Here is a 22,148-nt window from a genome sequence, read left to right as displayed (position 1 = left end):
TAAGTTGCCTCATCCTCAGTTGACATGTAGGCTGAATAGGCAAGGACAGGAGTTGTCACCAAGCACATCCTGGACCTCTGTACCTGGATGCTTTGCGTGTCCAAAACTGAGTACATCAGCCTTGACCCTTATCCTCCCCAGTGTCCCTTCCCTTGGTAGATGGCTCCCCACGGACTGTCCTCCACCCTTCCTCAGTCTCAGCCAGCGAGCCCAATCAGGCACCATGCTGACCATTTTTCTTCTCTGACCCATACGTTGGACCCAGGCATTTCTTGCTACCATTGCCCGGGTCAGACCTCATCGCTCAGTTGAAAAATTACAGCAGCCTCCCCTCCAGTGTCCCTGAGTGCAGGCCTGCGCCTGCACCCATCCCTCCCCACACCCCAAGTGAGCTTTCTAAAAGGAAAGCCTGAGCCCATCACCCCATCCAGGGCTGGTCCACCACCCAGCTCCTGCACGGGGTGCTCATGCTCGTCCCTCGTGACCTCACCTCTGCCTGCTCCCCCAGTTCCCACCTTGGCCTTGATGCTTCAGCAGCACCAGGTGAGCTCTGCACTCGCTCTCCTATGCCTGGCAAATTCCCGCTTATTCTCGCTGGCTCAGCTCCATTGCTGCCTCCGCTTGCCACCCTCCTCCTGGAAGCCTTCTCTGACTCTGCCCACTGGACTGTCTGTGGGCCCTCAACACTTTCTTCAGACATTTCTAAGGAGGCTGTCACATTGTGTTCTAATTACCCCTGTCCTTGTCAGTCTCTGTCTACTAGCCCTTAAGGGTGAGGACCATTTATTTGTCACTTGGTTGCCCCCAGTCCTTGGTGCCCTGCCTGGCACATTGGCTATTTGTGGAGTGAATGTGTGAGCGAATACATTGAACTTTATAATTCAATGAGGAAAGGAATGTAAAGCCATTAGTGTAATGCCACGCGCGTAGTGAGTGCTCAATACATGTGGCTGTCCTGATAATCACGTGTGTGTGTACCTGAGTGTGTGTGCTATAACTGTCATAATAGTACATGTACACACATATATGCTGTTACTGTTACAATAACTGCTCCTTGGATTGTTGAAAAAATAATCATCGGTGCTTTCTTTGGGGTTCCTTTTGGAGGGTTTCTTTGCCTCTGCACTTCTACTCCGGCCCCCACTTCCCATTTGCCAGGGAGCCACACAACCCTGGCTGCGCTGAAAATTGCAGCCAAGTTGACAGAATTGCCAAAGGTCAGCTCAGACTAGAAGCGAGAGGAAACCCTCCCGATAACAGAATTCTTGTGTGTCTGGAACTGAAATTTGAAGCAGATTATCAAAGCGTGGCTCTGGGATCCCACAGGCTCTTCCGTTGTGGTGAACTTGTTCCAAGTTCTTTAATTCTGTGGCTTCGCTCCAACACACGCAGCGGGCCTTTCTGGGCTAACCCCTGCTGGTAGTCAGGATGACCAGGGGGCCAGTCTCCCGAGAACGCTGGCGTGCGACTCCAGAAGCAGGGATGTAGGCCTCTCCCCCTGAAGCCTTTCCTCACCCCACAGCAAGTCTGTACCTTCCCAGACCAAGGGCCTGGGCAAAGCCTTCCCCAGTACACCCAGAAAGACATTTCTGGAATCTCGAGCAAGCCAGAAAGCCCTGGATTAGCTGTCTGGAGCAAGCTGTCCCCCTCTGCAGCCGCCACCCTTCCTGAGGAAGCAGAGGCCTGCTCCTAGGACGGCGAAAACCTCCTGACCCACGTCTGACTTTGAGTCACAGAGACTCCGTCTGGTAAAAAGTATCTTGTCACTGCCCTTGAGCAATCTGTAAGGCACATTCTCTACAGTTTTTAAGCATTTACAACTTTGTTTGATGCTTTACATACATAGTGGTTTGTTTCTACAGAGCCAAGGAAGATCAAAGAGAAGCCAGCAGATTTTTAATAAGAATAACACATTGCCAAAGTAGGCTAGAGTTTGCAAAGGACTTTTATAAATGTAGATCATCACCAAAACATGCATACCATTTATCGATGCTGCTCTAACCTGTTACATGCTTCATCTCATCTAATCCTCACAACATCTCATCTAATACCTCACAAGAGGTAGTTAGTGTTATTCACATTTTATAGAAGAGGAAACTGAGGCTTGCAGAGGTCAAGGGACCTGTCCAAGGTCACATAATAAGAAAATGTGAGTGCTAAAATTCAAATGCTAGTCTGCAGACTCATGCTTCCCTTCCAAAGCTGAGGGACAGCCATCCATCTGTCCAGGGCCCTCCCAGGAAGCAGTGACTTCCTGGGCCAGGCCCTTTTTTGTCTAGGCAGTGACTTCTTCCCACTGGTAATGGGGCAGCCCCTAGGGCTCAGGCAGAGAGAACTGCAGAAAAATACCACTGGTAATTCTTTGTGTGGTCACCTTATGGAGGGCATTTATCCAGGCTAGAGAGGGGCCCAAAGGCCCCAGACCACAACCTTGGATCATCAACTCTGTTTCCTGTGGAAAGTGCTGATCTCTGCTGTGACATTGCCATCACGTGCTGCCCATCCTTGGACAGTCCCTTTGCACCAGGGCCTTGTGGCTTGCTGGGCAGCTCCTCCTGTCCTGGAATGGTCTGCTTGTTAGAAAGGCTGCTCTGATAAGCCACATGGTTTAGTGATAGAAGCAAAAGTGAGGAACTGCATTTGAGTGTATAACTCTGTCACCTGCTAACTTTGACCTTGGCCATGAAACTTATCCTCTCTGAGCTACTGTTTTCTCATTGGTAAAACCAACCAGAGATAACACCTCACCCCCAAGACTTAGTTTTCTGTGGTCTCCGAACAGATCTAGAGCCACAAGTGGTAGTTATAGGAAAACAAATAATGGTAGTTAGGGGGTTCTTACTAAGGTATTAAAATCTTAGAAAATCTGTACATTTTTTTTCTCTGAATGAGGGAAAATAAAGGTGGTTAAAGTATTGATAAACAAGGCTGAGTGCCATGGCTCACACCTATAATCCTCCCTAGCATTCTAGGAGGTCGAGGCAGGAAGATCACTTGAGGTCAGGCGTTCAAGACCAGCCTGAGCAAGAGCGAGATCCCATCTCTACTAAAAAGAGGAAAAAATGAGTTGGGCATAGTGGCACTTGCCTGTAGTTCCACCAGCCGGGAAGCTGAGGTGGGAGGATTGCTTGAGCCCAGGAGTTTGGGGTTGCTGTGAGCTAGGCTGATGCCATGGCATGCTGGCCTGGGAAAACATAGCAAGACTCTGTCTCATTAAAAAAAAAAAAAAAAAAGTCTTCATAAACAAGAAAATCTTATTTATTTTGAATCAACTCAAAGTCTATATTAAAGACTACTTTGAAAGATGTGAGTCCACAGTATGGGGCCTTATGGTTTTCTGAACATTTTCATACACTTTAACTCCGAAGGAGACAGGATGGAGTGTAGCCTTGTTTTTTTAAAAAAAGTTATTTCCAACCAAGTCACAGCACCATCCTCACAGAAACAGGGCTGGGTTTCAAATCTTCTCACCAAAGCCAGGTTTAGTACTTCAGCTTCCTCTGCTCAAACGCCTGAGGGCTCTGGTTTCCAGCCAGATGAGATCCAGCCTCTTAGCCACACCCCTTTCCATTCGGCCTTCCGGATTGGGTCCCGTCTCCCCTGGGGTCCTCCCCACACACTCAGCTCTGGGTGTGGAACCCCTTGCTGTTGCCTGTACCTACACTTGCACGGAAAGATCCTTCCTCATTCCTCCTGCAAATCCAAATCACCTCTAGTCCTCAAGGCCCAGCTGCAGTGGTTCCCCTTCCAGGAAGTCTTCCCTGGCCAGAGTTGGAAGGACTCTGTCTCCACCTCCCAGAACTGCCCCCCAGCTCCTGCCCACCTGGTGTCCCCAAGGTGTGCACTCTTCCCTCCCCTGCTCCCTAGGCTGTGAGCTTCACTTTGATTCACCTCACTTTCTCCAGCCCTACATGGAAGCCTTAGGTTAGACAGCCAGTCTGTATTTGTTGAGAGGGTGAATTGAAGGGAGGGCCTCAAAAGAATGGTTTGTGAGTAGTGTTGCGGAGTACATATTTTTAAGGGGCTTCTGGGAGGGCTGTACCAGCAAAATGCATCATTTTCCTAGCTGCAGAACATTCAGTGAGCAGCTTCTTTTGCTGCTGTTAACCTACAGAGAAGGCTTGCTTGCCTGTGCAGCTCCCCAGCTCCTGCCTGCTCCCAGTCGGGGCTGTGCCTGTAGTGTCCCACCTGTCCAGTCTTTCCAAGTGCGGTGACTTAGGTGTATTGATTTCCCTTTCCTTTGTTCCCCAGGGCAAGAGGAGGCAGAGCTGGAGGAGTTCCTGTGCCCTGTGAAAACACCCACTGGACTCGTGGGCACAGCAGCAGCCTTGCAGCCGGTCCCTGCCATGCCCTTGGCCCTTCAGAACATTTCCCTCAAGCACCTGGGAACTGAAATACAGTAAGTGCCAGTGGGGCCGGCAGCTGGCCAGGCTGCAAGCAGCCCTTCTGCAGGCCCTGACCTGATGCGATTCCCCTGCAGGGGGAGGTGGGCCAGGGAAGACGGTTAGGGGCTTTAGTTTCAATTAACTACATCATCACTTTAAAATATTACATTTGTTGTTCTGGTTAGAAAAGTATGTGTTCATTGTAGGAAATCTTTGCTTTAAATAGTTCATGAGAAGGTACCAGTATAGCCTGGGTGTTGGAGCCAAACTGCCTGGGTTTGAGTCCTGGCTCCATCAGTCATGGGTGTGCCTTGGCAAGGTGTTTGGTTTCTCTTTACCTACCTCATTAGTAAATGTAGGTAGAGTGGCGCTTGTCTTATAAGTTTAGCATGTGGGTTAATGCATGCAAATTGCTTTAGAACTGTGCTTGACAATCTCAAGCCCATAATAAATATTAGCTGCTCCTGCTGCTGCTGCTTTTGCTGTGGTTGAAGGAATGGAAACTTTCAGGAAGTCAAACTATATTCAATACTGATCCTGTCTGGGCACTATTTTCTATGTGAACGTCAGACAAACTGGGATCTCTTAGAAGGCAGAGCAGATTGCTCACTGGACTTGGTTTAGGGACCCCCTAGCTCTGTGTGGCTCAGGTACAGTATTTCCCTCTGCCAGCTTCAGTGTTTGGGTGACCAGGAGGGTAGTGATGCCCTTCCCAGGAGGGAAGCAGGTTTTAGGGAAAAGACAATGCGTGTTCTTTGGGGCCTGCTGAAGGAGGTAGAGCTACCCCACAGGCATCTGGAGCCCAGGAGAGAGATCTGAGCTGGAGAGAGAAGCCTGGGGGTTATAGGGCATGATTGAGGGTGAGTGGGCAAGGGGGGCACCCCACAGGGGATTGTCCCTCGGGAAAAGCTGAGGGGAACCGGGTGTGTTTGGGATCATGCCAGGACAGAGAGGAAGCCTGAGAAGTCCACCCACCCAGCCAGCGTGTGCCTAGGGCAGTCTCATCAAAACAAAGCCAAGGTTGTGCCTGATGGAGGCCACAGCAGCAGAAGCAGAACAGAAAACGCAGAGACCAGGAAAGGAAGGAAGTTTCAGAAGATCAGTCAGTCACTTCCCTCCTGTCACAGAAAATTTGAGGCAACATTGCAAAAGAAATACCGTGGGCCGTTGAGAGCCCCAGACAACTTGGTGAGATCGGTGCTGTCTCTGTGTCCTCACCCCTTCGCCCTGGCTGGTCTTGGAGCTTGAGGCTGGTGCCGCCACGAGCCCAGGTCGTACTAGGGGACAGGAACAAGGAGCTTCCTGAATGCTGTGCTAGGTGCTTTAAGCTCTGGTTGAGTTTTCCGGACAAACCTGTGAAGTGGCGTCATGACATGGTTAAGTTCCCAAACCTTGGAGTTGGACATCCAGGGCTGACGCTCAGCCCCACCAGCTACTATTCTGTGGGTCTGGTTACTCGTCCTCTCTGAATCTGTTCTCCTGTTGTCCAGTGGGGGTGATAATAATACTTCACTGGGCTGTTGTGAGGATTAAATAAGTAAAATGTGTTATAGTGTTCAGCTTAGATCTTGGCCCGTGGAGGGGCCCAGCCAGTGTTTGTTGTGCGTATGTTCATCACCCCCATTGCTGAGGAAACTGAGGCTCAGGGAGGAGAACCAGCTTGCCCAGGGTTATCTTTCCAGAACAAGGCTTTATGACCACCACCCCAATGCTGGCCAGGCCTTTCAGACCTGGAGTTAAACCTGAATAGAAAATGGTCTATGAACTGCTCCAAGCAAACTTGACAAATTTATGAAGCAAAGATTCCTCCTCCAAGCACAGTGATTTGGCTGGGTGGGGACCACCTGGACTATTTCAGAAGGTAGTGAGTTCCCAATCCCCAGAGATGTGTGCTAGGGCTTAGAAGGCCCTTTGCTGCCCCAAAGTTGGGGTTTCTATGCCCTCCTGCACCCCAGGATGACTGCTTGTGAGCCCTGGGATGTGTTGGGGAGACTGCGTTTCCTGGGCAAGGGGAAGTGTGGGCAGCAGTGACAGTCACCCCACTCAGCCAGTGCCTCTGGCTATAGGACTGGGTCTCTCTCCCACTCGTGTGGCTTGTGGTCTGTGAAATCCACGTAACAGGGCCCAACACAGGACCCACACAAAGTGATGCTCAGCAAATAGCATCACCTGTGGTGATCGTCATCATTCTTTTCAGTGTGACTACACTTTTATATTCAGATGGGGAGACTAAGAACAGGGAAGGGGAAGTGACTGGCCCAAGGAGTCAGAGGCTCCTTATAATAGGACCTTAGTAATATCAGAGCAAAAGGCCAGGTATTGGGAGTGCTGAGTTCTAATTTCTCTTCTGCTCTTCTGTTCAACTGATGAATTTTTCCCTCCATCTGTCAGTGATGATACCCATGAAAGTTCAATCTCATTCTTTTCTCATTCTGGACCGACTGTACCAAAAAACTGGATCTTGTTTTAAAACTAAGCTTCAAATCAAATGATGATTCTTTGAAATCGACAAACCTTTAGCTATACAGAGCAAGGAAAGAGAGAAGGCTCAAATTACTAAAATCAGAAACAAAAGAGAGGTAATCCTAGCACTCTGGGAGGCTGAGGCAGGCAGATCACTCAAGGTCAGGAGTTCAAAACCAGCCTGAACAAGAAATTAATTGGCCAACTAAAAATATATAGAAAAAATTAGCCGGGCAGGGTGGCACATGCCTGTAGTCTCAGCTACTCGGGAGGCTGAGGCAGAAGGATTGCTTGAGCCCAGGAGCTTGAGGTTGCTGTGAGCTAGGCTGATGCCACGGCACCCTAGCCTGGGCAACAGAGTAAGACTCTGTCTCAAAAAAGAAACAAAAGAGAGGACATTCCTACCACCATTACAGAAATAAAAATTATCATAAGAGAATACTGGGCACAACTAAATGCCAACAAATTTGATAACTTGGATGAAAATGGACAAATTCATAGAAAGATAAGTTGTGGAACTATATTCAAGAAGAAATAGAAAATCTGAATAGACTAGTAAATAGTAAAGACATTGAATTAGAAATAAAAAAAAAAATCCCCACAAAGAGAAACTCAGGACCTGGTAACTTCACTGGTAAATTCTACCAAATATTTCAAGAATTAATACAAATTCTTCCAAAAAAATAGAAGAGAGGGAAACACATCCCAGCTCATTCTGTAAGGCCAATATTATCCTGATACCAAAACCAAGCAAAGACATCACAAGAAAGCTACAGATCAATATCCCTTATGAAGACAGATACAAAGATCAACAAAATACTGGCAAATGGAATTCAGCAGCATATGTAACAAAATGGATTATACACCATAGCAAAGTGGGATTCGTTCCAGCAATGCATGGTTGGTTTCACATCTGAAAATTAATTTATGTAACACACTATATTAATAGGATAAAGGCAAAAACCGCATGATCATTTCAATAGACTCTGAAGAAGCTTTGGACAAAATTCAATACCCCTTCATGATAAAAAACTCTCAACAAACTAGCACTGGAATAGAACTTCCCCAACATGGTAAAGGGCATCTATGAAAAACCCAAAGCTAACATACCTAATGGTGTAAGACTTAATGTTTCCCCCCTAAGATCAGGAATAAGACAAGATGTCTACTGTGGCCACTTCTGTTCAAAATTGTTCTGTAGGCGCTAGCCAGGCTTTCTATGCAAGAAAATGAAATTAAGCTATCCAAATTGGAAAGGAAAAAAGTAAAATTCTCTTTATTTGCAGTTGACATGATTTTGTATAGAAAATCCTAAAGAAAAACTATTAAAACTAAGAAATTAGTTCAGCAAGGCTGTAGGAGGCTGGGTGCGGTATGGCTCACACCTGTAATCCTAGCACTCTTGGAGGCCAAGGTGGGAGGATCACTCGAGGTCAAGAGTTCGAGACCAGTCTGAGCAAGAGCAAGACCCGGTCTCTACTAAAAATAGAAAAATTAGTGGGGTATTGTGGTAAGCACCTGTAGTCCCAGCTACTCTGGAGGCTGAACCAGGAGGATTGCTTGAGCCCAGGAGTTTGAGGTTGCTGTGAGCTATGATGACACCACTGCACTCTACACAGGGTGACAGAGCAAGACTCTGTCTCTAAATAAATAAATACATGTTGAAGGATACAAGATTAATATAGAAATATCAATTGTATTTCTGTATGCTGTAATGAACAATTCAAAAATGAAATTAAGAAAACAATTCCATTCACAATATCACAAAAAGAATAGAATATTTAGGAATAAATTTGACAAAAGTAATGTAAAACATATACTCTGAAAACTCCAAATATTGAGGAAAAAACCCTAAATAACTGGAAAGATATCTCATGTTCTTGGATCAGAAGACTTAATATTGTTAGTATGACAATACTCCTCAAATTGATCTACAGATTCAGTACAATCCCCATGAAATTTCTTTGCAGAAATTAACAAGTTGATCCTATAATTCAAAACCCCGGAAATCCAAGAAACCCAGAACACCAAAAAAAAGTTTGAAGGCTCACTCTTCCCAATATCAAACTTATTACAAAGCTATGTGCTGCTATAAGGATAGATATATAGATCAGTGTAATAGAATTGAGAGTCCAGAAATAAAAAATCTATGTCAATTGATTTTCAAAAAGGTTGCCAAGACCTTAATGTGGGAAAGAAGAGCCTTTTCAACAAATGGTCTTGGAACAACTGAATATTCACATCCTAAGAATGAAGTTGGATCCTTTCTTCGCACCTATACTCAAAAATTAATTCAAATTATATTAAATACCTAAATATAAAACTCATAGGAGTAAACATAGGCATAAGTCTTTGTGACTTGCATTAGGCAGTGATTTCTTAAATATGATACCCAAAGCATAAGCAATCAAAGAAAAAAATAGATAAACTGGACTTGATCAAAATTCATATCTATTGTGCTTTAAAGGATACTATCAAGAAAGTGAAAAACAACCTACAGAATGGGAAAAAATATTTGCAAATCATCTATCTGCTAAGGGGCTTATATCTAGATTATATAAAGAACTCTTGCAACCCCATAAAGATAACCCAATTGAAAAATGGACAAAGAGTCTGAATAGACCTTTCTCCAAAGAAGATATACAAATGAGCAGTACACATATGCAAAGATGTTCACCATCATTAGCCATGAAGGAAATGCAAATCAAAACCACAGTGAAATACCACTTCACACCCAGTAGGATGGTCATGATCAAAGGGACAGATAGTAGGAAGTATTGGTGAGGATGTGGAGAAACTGGAACCCTCATACACTGCTGTTGGGAATGTAAATGGCACAGTTGCTTGGGAAAACAATTTAGCAGTTCCTCAAAAGGGTTAAACAGAGTTACCATATGACCCTGTAATTCCAATCCTAGTTATAGTCCCAAGAGAAATGAAAACATGCTCTTACAAAAACTTGTACATGATTGGTTATTGCAGCAGAACTCTGTGAATGTACCAAAATCCTTTGAATTTTGTACACTTTAAATAGGTCAGTTGTATGGCATGTGAATTATATTTCAATAAAGCTATTGCATAAATATTTTTAATTTAGTTTGAGTAGGACTTGTAGGCCCTGTTGGGGAGGGGCAGGAACGAATCTCGAGCTATGGCTATGTGCTGCCAACATGTTCTGCACTTTGCATGAGTTACCTCGTTCAGTTTGTGGAATGAGACAGCCTCGATTTCTCAGTGAGGGAAAAAAGCACCTTTCAATAACTAAGGTCTAGGCTGGGTGTGGTGGCTCACGCCTGTAATCCTAGCACTCTGGGATGCCAAGGCAGGAGGATCGCTCAAGGTCAGGAGTTCGAAACCAGCCTGAACAAGAGGGAGATCCCATCTCTACTAAAAATTGAAAGAAATTAATTGAACAACTAAAAATATATAGAAAAAATTAGCTGGGCATGGTGGTGCATGCCTGTAGTCCCAGCTACTCAGGAGACTGAGGCAGAAGGATTGCTTGAGCCCAAGAGTTTGAGGTTGCTGTGAGCTAGGCTGACGCCATGGCATTCTAGCCCGGGCAACAGAGTAAGACTCTGTCTCAAAAAAAAAAATAACCAAAGTCTTTCAAGTTCAATGAGTAATCACCCAAAGATTCCAATTAAATTTAACAGTTTTTTGCCTCTACTGTTTTGGAAGTCCTATATTCTATTTCTATTCATTCCACAATTACCTCAGAAATTTTACATTACATATTTAACTTTAAGTCTGTTTTGGTATTTATGGAATGAGGGTTTTTCACAGAGATTTGTCCATTTCTAGAAATATACGTCACATTATATAACAAAGCTAGGTCTCCAGCAAAGGTCTGTAGACTTCCACTTCCTTTTTTTTTTTACCACATGATAGTTGCCCTTTAAGTAAATGCCCTCCTAGTACAGTGTTTTCAAACTATAGACCATGACCATAGTAAAAAATAATTTTTTGTTATAGTTCACTACACATATAAGCAATTCACAAAATATCAATGCTTACTAAGTGGGGTGCACTTTTATACTTTCTATTTCATGGTTTAAATTCTGGTCATGACACTAAACTGATTTTACAATCCATCAGTGGGTCACAACTTGCAGTTTGAAATACACTGACCTAGTGAACTCATTTGATCATTTCCTATTCCCTGTTACTAATTTTAGGATATGTCTACTTTTATCTCTTTGCAAGGAAAAATAGCCTCAATCGAGCTGTTTTGTTCATCTAGCTCATTATGAATTTTTCTGTGGTCTTTAGTCTTGGGCCAACCTTCAGTGCTACCTAGTTCCTTCCTATAAACCAAGCATGTATTGAGCTTTGTTTCTGACCACATGCAACCCAGCGTCAGGCACCAGCAGGCATGCAGGCAGATTAGAGCCCAGTTCTTAGAGAAGCGACACCGTGAAGCCTAAGCCTAGACAAGTACTCGACCAAGGTGTGGCAAGTGTGTAAGCTCCTTTGAGGCTCTGAGATCACAGTGAGGTCGGTGAAGGCTGCGGAAAGGACAGCTCTGAGTGGAGAAAGAGGGCAAGGGGGAAGGGGGCAAGGAGATGTTTGCAACTTATCTCAGCAGCAGTAGGAAGTCACTACAGTTAGGAGCCCAGATGAAGGTTTTAGGAAGATTAGTTCAGCAAATCTATTGAACATTCATTCAACACACTGTATTAAGCGCCTTCTATATTTTGGGCTCTGTTCTAGGCATTCTAGGTGCATCGGTGAACAGAACAGACAAGCATCCCTGCCCTCCTAGAGTTTATAATCCAGCAGCAGGATTAGGGGCTGAGGGAGTCAAGCTTATATTGCTCGTAAGCACTATAGTGTGTAGAAGGTGATAAGTGCCAAGAAGGAGGGTGGGGGAGACTGGGAGTGGCACACATGGGGCTGCATTCATGCATTCAGATGACTGCGGTGTGGGGACGAGGCTGAGCTCCTGCAGTGCCAGCGGGAGGGGCAGGGGGACAAGACGGTAGGGCTGTCCGCCTGATGCTCCTCTCTGCTCGTGTCCTTTCAGAAACACCATGCACAATATCCGGAGCAACAAGCAAGCCCAAGGAACAGGCCGTGGACCTCCAGGGGAAGAGTCTCCACAGATCGGGGAGCCTCAGAGGGAGGAGCAGCCCTCAGCCCCTGACGCCAGCACCCCAGGTGAGCCAGTGTCCATTCTGAGCCGCCTTCAGAGACCAGCGCCTCACGGCTGCAATGAGTGCTTTCTCTCCTCCCTGCAAACCAGCGTTTGTGTGTTTGTGTGTATCTTAGTCTGCGGGCTGCTGTACCAAAACACTGTAGACTGTAGGGCTTAAATAACACACATTTGATTTTCACAGTTGCGTGGAGGCTGCAAGGTGCCAGCAGGTTTGGTGTCGAGTGAGGGCTCTCTTCTAGGCTTGCAGTTGGCTGCCTTCTTGCTGTGTGCTCACGTGGCTGAAAGAAAGAGCTCTGGTCTCTTTTTCTCCTTCTGAGGGTGCTAATCCCATCGTGGGCTGCTGCAGCCTCATGACCTTATGTGAATCTGATCACCTCCCAAAGGCCCCCCCTCCTAATACCATCACGCTGGGGATTAGGGCTTCACCATGTGAATTTGGGAGAACACATTCAGCCTACAGCAGTGTGTCAAGATGAAACTCCAGGTCGCTCCTGGGTTTCCAGAGGTCTAGGAGCAGTGATTTCTTTTTTAATTGTGCTAAAATATACATAACAAAATTTACCATTTTGCCATTTTTAGTTGTCCAGTTCAGTGGCATTAAGTACATTCACACTGTTGTGCAGCCAGCACCACCATCCATCTCCAGAACTTTTTCATCTTTACAAACTGACACTCTTAGCAATGATTCTTTAAGAAATAAAAGAAAATATCTCTCATTTGTTCTTTCCTTCTTTCTTACTTTAAATATATATATGGAAAGGGTATACAAATGCCTTTCTGGGGTGATCAAGATCAGATCAGATCAGATCTGCCTGAAGACATAGAGCAAATGGCTTTTAGGTTGATATAGCATGTTATTGTTTCTTTTGTGATGCGTGAGTGACTTACACCATCAGGAGGTTGGCTTCTTTGGAATTGATATTGATACCCTTAGAACATATTTCAACTTAGAAACGGTTGGGAGAAAACTGTGAAGGCAGCACTCTGGGGTTTTCTTATGGAAGAGAGAACTCTATATAGAAATGGCTTTAGAAAAGGCAGCCCTTTGGAGCAGTCAGTGCCTGGGGAGGCCCCGAAAGGGCACAGTGAGCAGTCCAAGAGGAGGTCGGTACTGTAGCGGATTAATAATAATAATAATAATAAAACTAGACTTATGTAGCAGTTACTTTGTGCTAGGTTGCACTAAGCATTTTTTTTGGTAATAATTTTATTAAGATATAATGCATATATTATTTACCCATTTAAAATGTGCAATTCAGTGGCTTTCAGTATATCCACAGAGTCATGTAACCATTACTATAATCAATTTTAGAATATTTCTATTACCCCATAAGGAACCTGCATCCTTTAGCTATCAACCCCGAATCCTCACCTCCCATAACCCTAGGCAACCACTAAGCTACATTCTGTCTTACTTTCTGTCCTGTTCTGGACATTTGCTGTCTTTTGTGACTGGCTTCTTTCATTTAGCAGAATCTTTCCAAGTTTCATCTGCACTCTCTAAGCACTTTCCCTACATTGAGCAGTTTAATCCTTATAGCAGCTGGAGCGGCAGATACTGTCATTATCCTTATTTGATAAATGGGGAGACTGAGGCATGGAAAAGTGGAGTGACTTGCTTACAGCTCCACAGTAAGTGACAGAACCAGATTTGGGCCCAGCGGTCTGGCCTCATGCTGCTGCCTGAAGCCTCGTTTTCCAAGTCAGTGGTTTTTCAAATAATATCTTTATTGCCAGACCCTTGTCTCCCTTAAGAAACTCTAACATAGAAAGCAGATAAAAACAGAGTTGAGGCGAGGCTGGGTGTCTGGGCTCTTCCTCTGCTCCTCCCTCTCCACCTTCCCATCCAAGTCAGCCGGTGAGACACTCACACGAAATCCCAGGGTACTGACTGAAAACCACCAACTTAGGCCTCGTTTTCTCCACCTGTAAAATGGGTGCAGTGATTCCCACCCCTGCCTGTCCTCAAGGATGTTGGACAGTAGTGTTATCAAAGGGCAGCAGAGCTCCAGGGAGTCTCCCTGCTCTCCTAGACCCCATAACAGGAAAGAGAAAGAGGCCTTGCATCCCTCTGAGCTCTGCAGTCTGCTTTGTACAGATTTCTCTTAGGTCCGGAACAAGACCATTCTGTTCTTGCACCCAGCAAGGTCAAGAAATGTCTGGTTCCTGTCATCTAGTGGAATTCTTCATGTGTTCAAGACTGGCTGGCCCTTGGCCTGGTCTCATGCTAAGTCCTTCATCCCATCCCCCAGGCCCTGGGGTCCCATAGCACATCCTTCTTAACACCTTTAACACCTTAGTCCCAAAAGGATTGGTGATAATTTACTAAAATACATGTTAGGGGGAAAATAAGTGAGTCATTGGAGTTAGGAGAGTTAGATAAAATCAAGATGAGATCCTACAGAATATCTGAAGGTAGGCAGCAAATGTGGCTCTGAGCTTCCCAAGGCAGAGGGAAGTGTAAGAAGTTAGATTATTTCCAGTGTCCATATAACTAAAAACATATTTTCTTAGAAGAGGCAAAGCTTTTTCTAGCAGTGGGCTGAAGGGATTTCTCCTGCTATGGCTTTATAACAGGCATGATGTATATATGTCCCATGTGAACAAGCTTCTCCAGGTCCCTTGACCACATAATGTCCCTTGATGTAGGCTGATGGCAGAGCCTTAAAGCACAGGCTGGGGTCAGGGCAGGAAAAGGCAGCCCAAGGGAGTGATTCTCTGATGTTGGATTTGATTTAAGAATAAAATTTAGTGACTTGTAAACAGTGGTCAGCAGAAGTTTTCTATAAAGAACTAGATAGTGAGTATTTGAGGCTTTGTGGGTCACAGGGTCTCTATTGCAAGTACTCAGCTCTGCCTTTGAGGAGTGAAAGCAGCCATAGACAACACATAAACAAATGGCATGTCTGTGTTCTAATAAAACTTTATTTATAAAAGCAGGCTGTGGGCTGGATTTGACATGTAAACCATAGGTTGCTGACCCTTGCTCTAGAAGAACTATTAATAAAAGGACTGTGCATCCTTGAGGTAATCAACTGTGGAAATATGTCTCCTAACTTATCTTGGAATAAGAATCAAGTAAGAGTTTGAGCTGCTCTCTGGAGCAAGAAGGCAGAGTTTTCATTCTGTGTTTCTAGCAACAGGCAGATCTATGTGCTTTGAAAATCTCTCAGTGAATAGAGGTGGGATCTTGCCATGTATATGACATCCTGCCAGGGCTTGTGCCTATGGAGAAGGCTACCTGGCAAACAGCAGCAGAGTAGTATGAGACAGATCCATGCAGCTTGGGATCTGAGGGGAGACAGGCACAGGTTAGCAAATGGGTTAAATGACTCGACCAGCACTGTGTAAATAATGCTGCCTTTTAACAAGCCCTCCAGGTGCTTCTGAAGCAAGCTCAAGTTTAAGAACTACAAATGTCATCAGTCCTAACCTCTATGTTTCTCCTCTGAGCAGTGAGAGAGCCAGCAGATTCTCCAAAGTCTGCACCCAAGTCTTCTCTGACCACCAACCTCATTCAGAAAGCCAAGCGCCAGAACAACACCTTCCCGCTCTTTTCCGAAGGACTCACGCGGAACCGAACTGCCCAGGAGAAAGTGGTGGCCTTGGAGCAACAGGTTCTGATGCTCACCAAGGAGTTAAAGTCTCAGAAGGTGAGCTCTGGCCCCAGGGAGGCTGCGGGCTCCAGGGGTCCCCTCCAGACCTAGAGGCTTTTGGGCAAGCCAGACAGGACGCATTAGTTCATTGGCCCGGCTGGGCACCAGCAAGGCTGTGGTCTTTAAAGGCCAAACACATTTCCAACTGATTGGAAATGTGCTGTTGATTACTCAGGAACATGCTGTCATTCAAACTAGGTGACAAAAGGCCACCAAGGGCAGGTGTCTCTGGAGACCTACTTTAGTAATTGTCTCTCAGACTCCTCCTGGAGGGCCACACATGGTCTCAGCCCACACCCGAAGGAGGAATGTATTTGGAGGGGGTGACCTGGAGGCAGGGTCACAGGAGGGGCCGCTGACAGAACTGGGGGATCTTTGACCTGGCAGCTGATAGCTGGGTACAGATACCTGAAGGACTGTCACAGGACAAAGAAAACAGGCAGTGTCTGTGTGGCCCCTGCGCTGAGCTGGACCAATACAGAACAATGACAGGAAGGAAGATTTAGCTTAATATAGCAAGAAATTAATTACTGGAGTTACAAAAAGAAAAGAGTTGCATTGTCATTGTAGAAAACAGATCTCACACACGGACATTAAAATTGTTCAAAAATCCTATAACCTAGAAAGTGAGTCCTGTTAAAATCCAGGGGCTACTCATAAACTAGGGACAGTCACAAGACAGGGCTGCCAGGGGCTGAGTACTGGGCAGCCTCTCTTTTGCATAATAAAAGCTCTTAAGTGTGTACCATAGTTACCATAGATCCCAAGGACATGGCCTGGGAGTGGCGGGCTCCGTTTCCTCTGAGCAGAAGGCCTGAGTTTGCATTTGGACTCCCCAGCGTCCACCTGCTCTCTGACCCTAGCTCCAAAGGTCCTAGGCTAGGGAGGTGGGGTGTGTACTCTATTTACTTCTGAATATTTATTCTCCTCCTAGTACGTTTCTTTTCCTTTCTGCCCTGTTGGTGAAGACAGCCCAGAACAATGCTCTCCCTACCTAGTTTTGTCCCTTCTCTGCCATTCCTGCCCCGAAGAAGCACTGACCACTGTTAGCTGGTCTCAGGGGAACCGGCAGAGACTTCACTCCTGGCAGGTCTGGGGTTGCGTTGAATGAAGCAACTGGTGATTAGAGTTCTCAAAGGAGGGTACTCACTCCTTCCTACACTCGCAATCCGTGTGTTTATTCACCAAGTACTTATTTATTTATTTTTAGAGAAGCGATCTCACTCTGTCACCTGGGCTGGAGTGCAGTGGCACGCTCATAGCTCCCTACAGTTTGGAACTCCGGGGCTCAAGCCATCCTCCCTGTTAGGGTGGAAAGGCTGGTAGGTGCTCACTGCGCGGGTGGAGAAAGCTCTCTCACAGCAATTAAGATAGAAAAGTAAAATGTATTTTATCTTCTTAGGAGAAGGAGAAAGAGGAAAGAGAGAAGGGGGGAAGAGAGCAGGGAGATGGTGTGGCACCCCAAAGAAAGAGAAGGGGGTGCAAGCAGTGAGGCCTCCCTGATTTCAAGGGGGTTGAAGAGAGAAAAAAATAGTTCTGGCTCGTGCTGGCTGTCAGCTGATAACAGACGTAGGGGGCAGCAGGTTGATAACAAAAACCGCAAGATGTCAAAGTGTAAGACTTGGTTTCCTGCCTTTTGGAGACGGGATCGTCATGGGAGATGTGACTCTGTCCTCGAGATACGGTTGAGGCTGTAGCTTGTTCTTCGCCTGTTTACGCAGGAACTCTATAAAAGCAGATTCTCAGAAAAACAATTTTGAAAAAAGAGATTTACATCTCTTTTCCGTACATTCAGCTCCTTTCGCAGTTGTGCAAAACAGAACTCCTGCAGGATGCCTGTTAGTGAGAGAACTCACAGGATTGATCTGTAACTGCTACTGGGGAAATTGTAGGATTAAGTATTTTCCTGTTATTTTTGCAGGGCTGTCCCTTTCGCTCCCACCTCAGCCTCCCAAAGCACAGGATTCTAGGCGTGAGCCACCATGCCCAGCCAGCTGGGTCTCTATTACGGTTGTGTTGTGTGCATTCGGTGTGCTGGGTGCTGGAAAGAACAGTGAGCATGAGGCACAGGCCTCACCACGCTCACCTTTCAGGGCAGAGACAGGCATTAAGCAAATCGACACCCAGATGTGTGATTACACATGAAGTCCCTGTCGTGCCACTCAGCAGCCCTGTTCCTGTTGGCATTTTAGTGTTCCTGTCGGGGGCTGCCGGACGCCCCTGAGAGCTGAGAGGGCGTTAACTGAGCCAGAGCAGCCGCCTGGGCCCAGGACTAGTGTAGCTTCAATCCCAACCCAAACCCAGAAAGAGAAAGAAATCCTCTTGTAAACATGGCCATTCTTTCTAGAGTATATGGGCAGCCTCCCTTGACTCGCCATTCTCCCTGAGGCATTATGAATCTCAAAGGAAGTAGAATACTCATGGGAGACCTAGATTCCGTTTAGGTTTGCCCCAAGTGCCTTGCGCCCCTGGAGGACTCGCTGTTCTCCAGTGAATGAAGGTGGGACTCTGGGAGATTAATAAGGGTCGCCCAGGCCGTTGGCAGCCCCTGTACATTCAGAGCAAAAATGTCAGGAGAAAGTTGTGCCAGCATTAAAGAATCTGGATTTTTTTTTTTTAAATCAGTTTACTGTAAAGTTTTAATCAGTTTACTGTAAAGTAAACTCAGCTCTGCGTCCTGGGGCCGATGGTCTAGAGGAGAACGAGTCTCAGTCTCGTGATTTGCATGCCACGATGCACCTCAGTCTTCAGGGTGACTCAGAGCATAGGCCCAAATCCTGGCCCTGAGCAAGTTTCTTAACTTCTGTAACCCTCAGTTTCCTCTTCTGCAAATGGAGTTACAGCCGTGTTTACTGGAGAGGCCTGTGCCCAGACTCAGAAAGCCAGTGCCCGGCACCCAGCCGCAGCCCACAGGGTGCAGGCTCTAGTGATGCGGCTGTCCCTGTGGCGTTCCCCACCCTCACGTCCACCCCTCCTGCCTTCCGGGGGACTCTGAGGCGATAGGGAAGGAGCCCGGCAGCGCCTCCAGCAGTTGTCCTCCTGGGGCCAGAGCAGTGACGGGGCAGCTCAGGTCTGCATTCCACCTTAGGAAGAGGGGAACCCCAGCCGCCTAACTCTAGGCTTTCACCTGTAGCCCAGATACCCAAACTAAAGAGGGAAGGAGAAAAGGAGACTGACTCTTGGTCCAGACATGGGACAGAGGGAGCCAGGACAGCCTCTGGGTCCCCATTGGTGCCCCAGGCACTCAGAAATGCTGCTCGGAAAGCCACTGTCCATCTGAGACCCTCAGAGTCCAGGTCATCCACTGGGGGAGTGGCCCCCTGGACTCCCAGGGCTACATGTGCAGGACGCCTCCGTGTGTCTCTTTAGTAGGAAGGTACCTTCTTGCTCCCCCGAGCTTCAGGAGGATGTGGGAATTCCATTGCCAATGGCTGTGGTGACCCTTTAAAATTTGTTATCTCAAACTCTGTTCGATGCTGTTGAGGGTGCCCTGGGGCTAAATCCATCCTCGGGGACCTCAGCGTCCAGAGGGGAAGAAAAGACAGGAGCACAGGAGCTGCGAGGCCGCAGCATGGCCCAGCGCTGCGCTGAGACTTTCGGCGCGTTTTCTCTAGTCCTTACAGCGGTTGTCATCCCCCTTCCCTGAAGAAGAAACTGAGGTTCTGAGAGCTCCTGCATTCCCTGGTCTCCCAGGGGCTGAGCCAGGGTTTGAGGGGGTGACTTGCCCGTGGGCACAGGAGACTGGGGCCCTGGTCTCCTCTGTTGCCTCTCCCCGTGATGTCAGGGCGAGGGCTAGTAGCAGACACAGGCACCAGAACTGCTCTTTAGAAAAACGTGTGTGCACCACTCGCTGTGCCTCCCTGCTGTCATATCAAACCGCGGGACAACTCTGATACCCATTAGGCATCCTCTCTCCTGGCACCTGCAGCACTGGCCCCACAGGAGATTTGGACTCCAGGACAGAGCACCAGATGGCTGATTGGCTGGGTGACTCAGACCCTCAGTTGACAAAGTGGCACCAGCCTGGAGACCGTCTGCCCTGGCAGATGGAAGGCTGTTGTCCGTGGTGCTGTTGGCCATCTGGTGGCTGCCGGAACGATGAGCCCCTCCGGGACCCTGCCTGGGGCCCTCTGGGGCCACCCTAGCACGATCAGGATTACTGAGGAAAGGCAAGTCATGTGTCTGGGAAACTTGGTGGGGGCAATGTGTGGCCTCCCCATTCCCGAGAACACCGCCAGAGACTTCCCAGTGTATGTCCCCGGCCCTGAGCCTGACCCCAGGGAGGGAGGTTGGGAGGGCCCTGGCCCTTTCAGCCTGGGGAAGGACTGTGGGCACAGGTCTCTGTGTGGAGGTAGGCCTTTATACCCTTTTTAATTACGAGTAATGTGAGGTTCAGTGAAGTGACGAGCCTGAGGCCACCCTCTTAGATACAGCCCTTAGGACCTAAGGGCTGTGCCACTCCAAAGCCAGAACATAATGTCCACAAGGTTCATCCATGCTCCTTCTTAAGGCTTAATACTATTCTATGTATATCCACATCTTTTTTATCCATTCCTTGGTCAGTGGACATTTGGGTTGTTTCCACCTCTTTGGTGTTGTGAATAATGCTGCTATAAACATAAGTTATTTCCATTTTTAAAAAGAAACTGAAAATCCATGAACCACACAGCATGGGGAAGCGAAAGGATCCTAGATGAGGAGTTGGGCACCGTCTGCTGGAGTCCAATTTTCCCACATGAGCCACTGGCTCCCTTTAGTCCCCCCCCCCACTTCTCCTCCCTTGGGCTTCAGGCTCCCCATGTGACAGCAAGGGACTGGACCAGAAGGTCCCCCAGGGCCTTTCCGGCCTCTAGGCTTCGGGAATCCCTAATCCATTCCCACTCCTCTCTCCCCCTGCTAAGGCGACCTCCCCTTCCCTGGCGCTCTCCCCAGCCTGTCTCCTGTGTTTCTGGGGGTGGGCGGTTCTGGGGGCGGGTGGGGAGCCTCCTGGGCTGGCATCTTGCTCTGGGGTTTTGAGAGCCAGAGGGGGAAAGAAAGAGAAAGGAAGTGAAATGAGCTTTCTCTGGGGGAAAGATATCCACGCGGTTCTGCTCCTAGGGTGAGTCTGAACAGTCGTTTCTCTTGGTTATTTCACCAGGCAGTGACCCAAGGTAATCTCCAAATCTCAGATAATGGCCTAGGCTCTGGTCAACCTGGAGCCACAGGAATGTTAATCTCTCTCAGCTGAGCCCTGCAAAGCTCATTCCAAACATTCCAGACTTGTTCCTTTGGTTTGCACTCACAGTCCTGTCCCCACCCCACCTGCCTGCCACATCCCAGGGCTCCCACAGTGCTGCACTAGCCAGTCCCTTCCAGATCTTTGCTGGGGCTGTTGGTGCTGAGTCTGGAAGCCCCCGACCCTTCACCTCCTGCTGCTTGACCGTCTCTGGCCCTTCTGCCTTCATGGCTTAGTCTAAACCGCTCTGCCTTTCTGCAGAGTGTACTGGTCACACACCCCAGGCAGAAGTCGGTGTTCCCCCACTCCGGGCCCCCACAAACACCCTTGCTCCCCACTCTTGCAGTAAATCATTCTATTGCTGTGAGTCACCTTTGCTCCCACCAGGCCTTGTAGTCCTCGGAGGCAGGAACTGTGGCCAGTCCCTCTCTGGGCCCAGCACCTGGCACAGGGCCTGGCACTGAGTGGGTGCTTGATAAAGTTTGGACGGGTGGGTGGGTGAGTGGGTGGAAAAGAGGACCAGAGAAGGGACAATCACTGGTACCCAGGTTTCAGAAGATGCATGCCAATGTGGTCTTGTCATTTGCTTCTCAAATAAAGTCATGATTTTTGACAGTTCTCCAAAATGGAATTGTTCTTAGCAAATAACCCTATCCAGCTGATCCATTCATTTAAAATGCTTTGGCATGGTGCAGTCGACATGCCTTTAGGAAACCATGTATTTCCAGATGAGACTGGCACAGCGCAGGGCAAGGTGGCCTCAGAGCACCTCCTGCCTGGGGTGATCTGATCCTGCCCCTGAATGAATTCACACCTGTGCTGTGGGGCAGGACAGGCCTGAGTTCTGGGGAGATTAGAGGCTTGAAGGCACAGGGCGCTGAGCAGACCTTGAGTTTCCACTGGGATCAGTTGCCCCCACAAGGGAAAAATTCATGTCTTGTTGCTGAGCTTTCTGGCGCTTCCTTCCGCCAGCCTCGCAGGCATCATTTGGCGGCCGAGGGGGCTGGGGACAGACAGACTGAGTGAGGCTGTGTGTGTGGCGGTGCATGGGGACTGCCAGAGTATCACCTCTCTAACGCTGCCTCAACTCGATTGGTCGTGACTGTTTGGATGCTATGTTGAGAAGGATTCTGAGGCCTCAACTAGGCTTCGCAGGGAGTGTGGAGATTAACTAGTAATGTCTGCCACAGGGGTGAGAGGAAAGGCCACGTAGCTTCCACCCTGGTTTTGTCACTGACCAAGCACAGGCTTCGGAATCTGGATAACTGGGA

At 47.5% G+C, this 22,148-nt stretch overlaps 1 protein-coding gene across 3 annotated transcripts in view; it reads left to right on the top strand.

The window, feature by feature from the left end:
- TBC1D2 (TBC1 domain family member 2) overlaps window positions 1–22,148 on the top strand; it is a 47,394-nt gene that overhangs the window by 6,657 nt on the left and 18,589 nt on the right. For all 3 annotated transcript variants that reach the window (XM_012769022.2, XM_076008866.1, XM_012769027.3), the window contains 3 exons: window positions 4,252–4,399; window positions 11,875–12,008; window positions 15,463–15,659. In XM_012769022.2, coding sequence (XP_012624476.2) covers window positions 4,252–4,399; window positions 11,875–12,008; window positions 15,463–15,659 — 479 coding nt within the window. The remainder of the gene's footprint in view (window positions 1–4,251; window positions 4,400–11,874; window positions 12,009–15,462; window positions 15,660–22,148) is intronic.

The sequence above is a fragment of the Microcebus murinus genome, chromosome 12, assembly GCF_040939455.1.
Source record: "Microcebus murinus isolate Inina chromosome 12, M.murinus_Inina_mat1.0, whole genome shotgun sequence".
Lineage (NCBI taxonomy): Eukaryota > Metazoa > Chordata > Mammalia > Primates > Cheirogaleidae > Microcebus > Microcebus murinus.
This window is presented reverse-complemented; position numbering and strand designations above follow the sequence as displayed.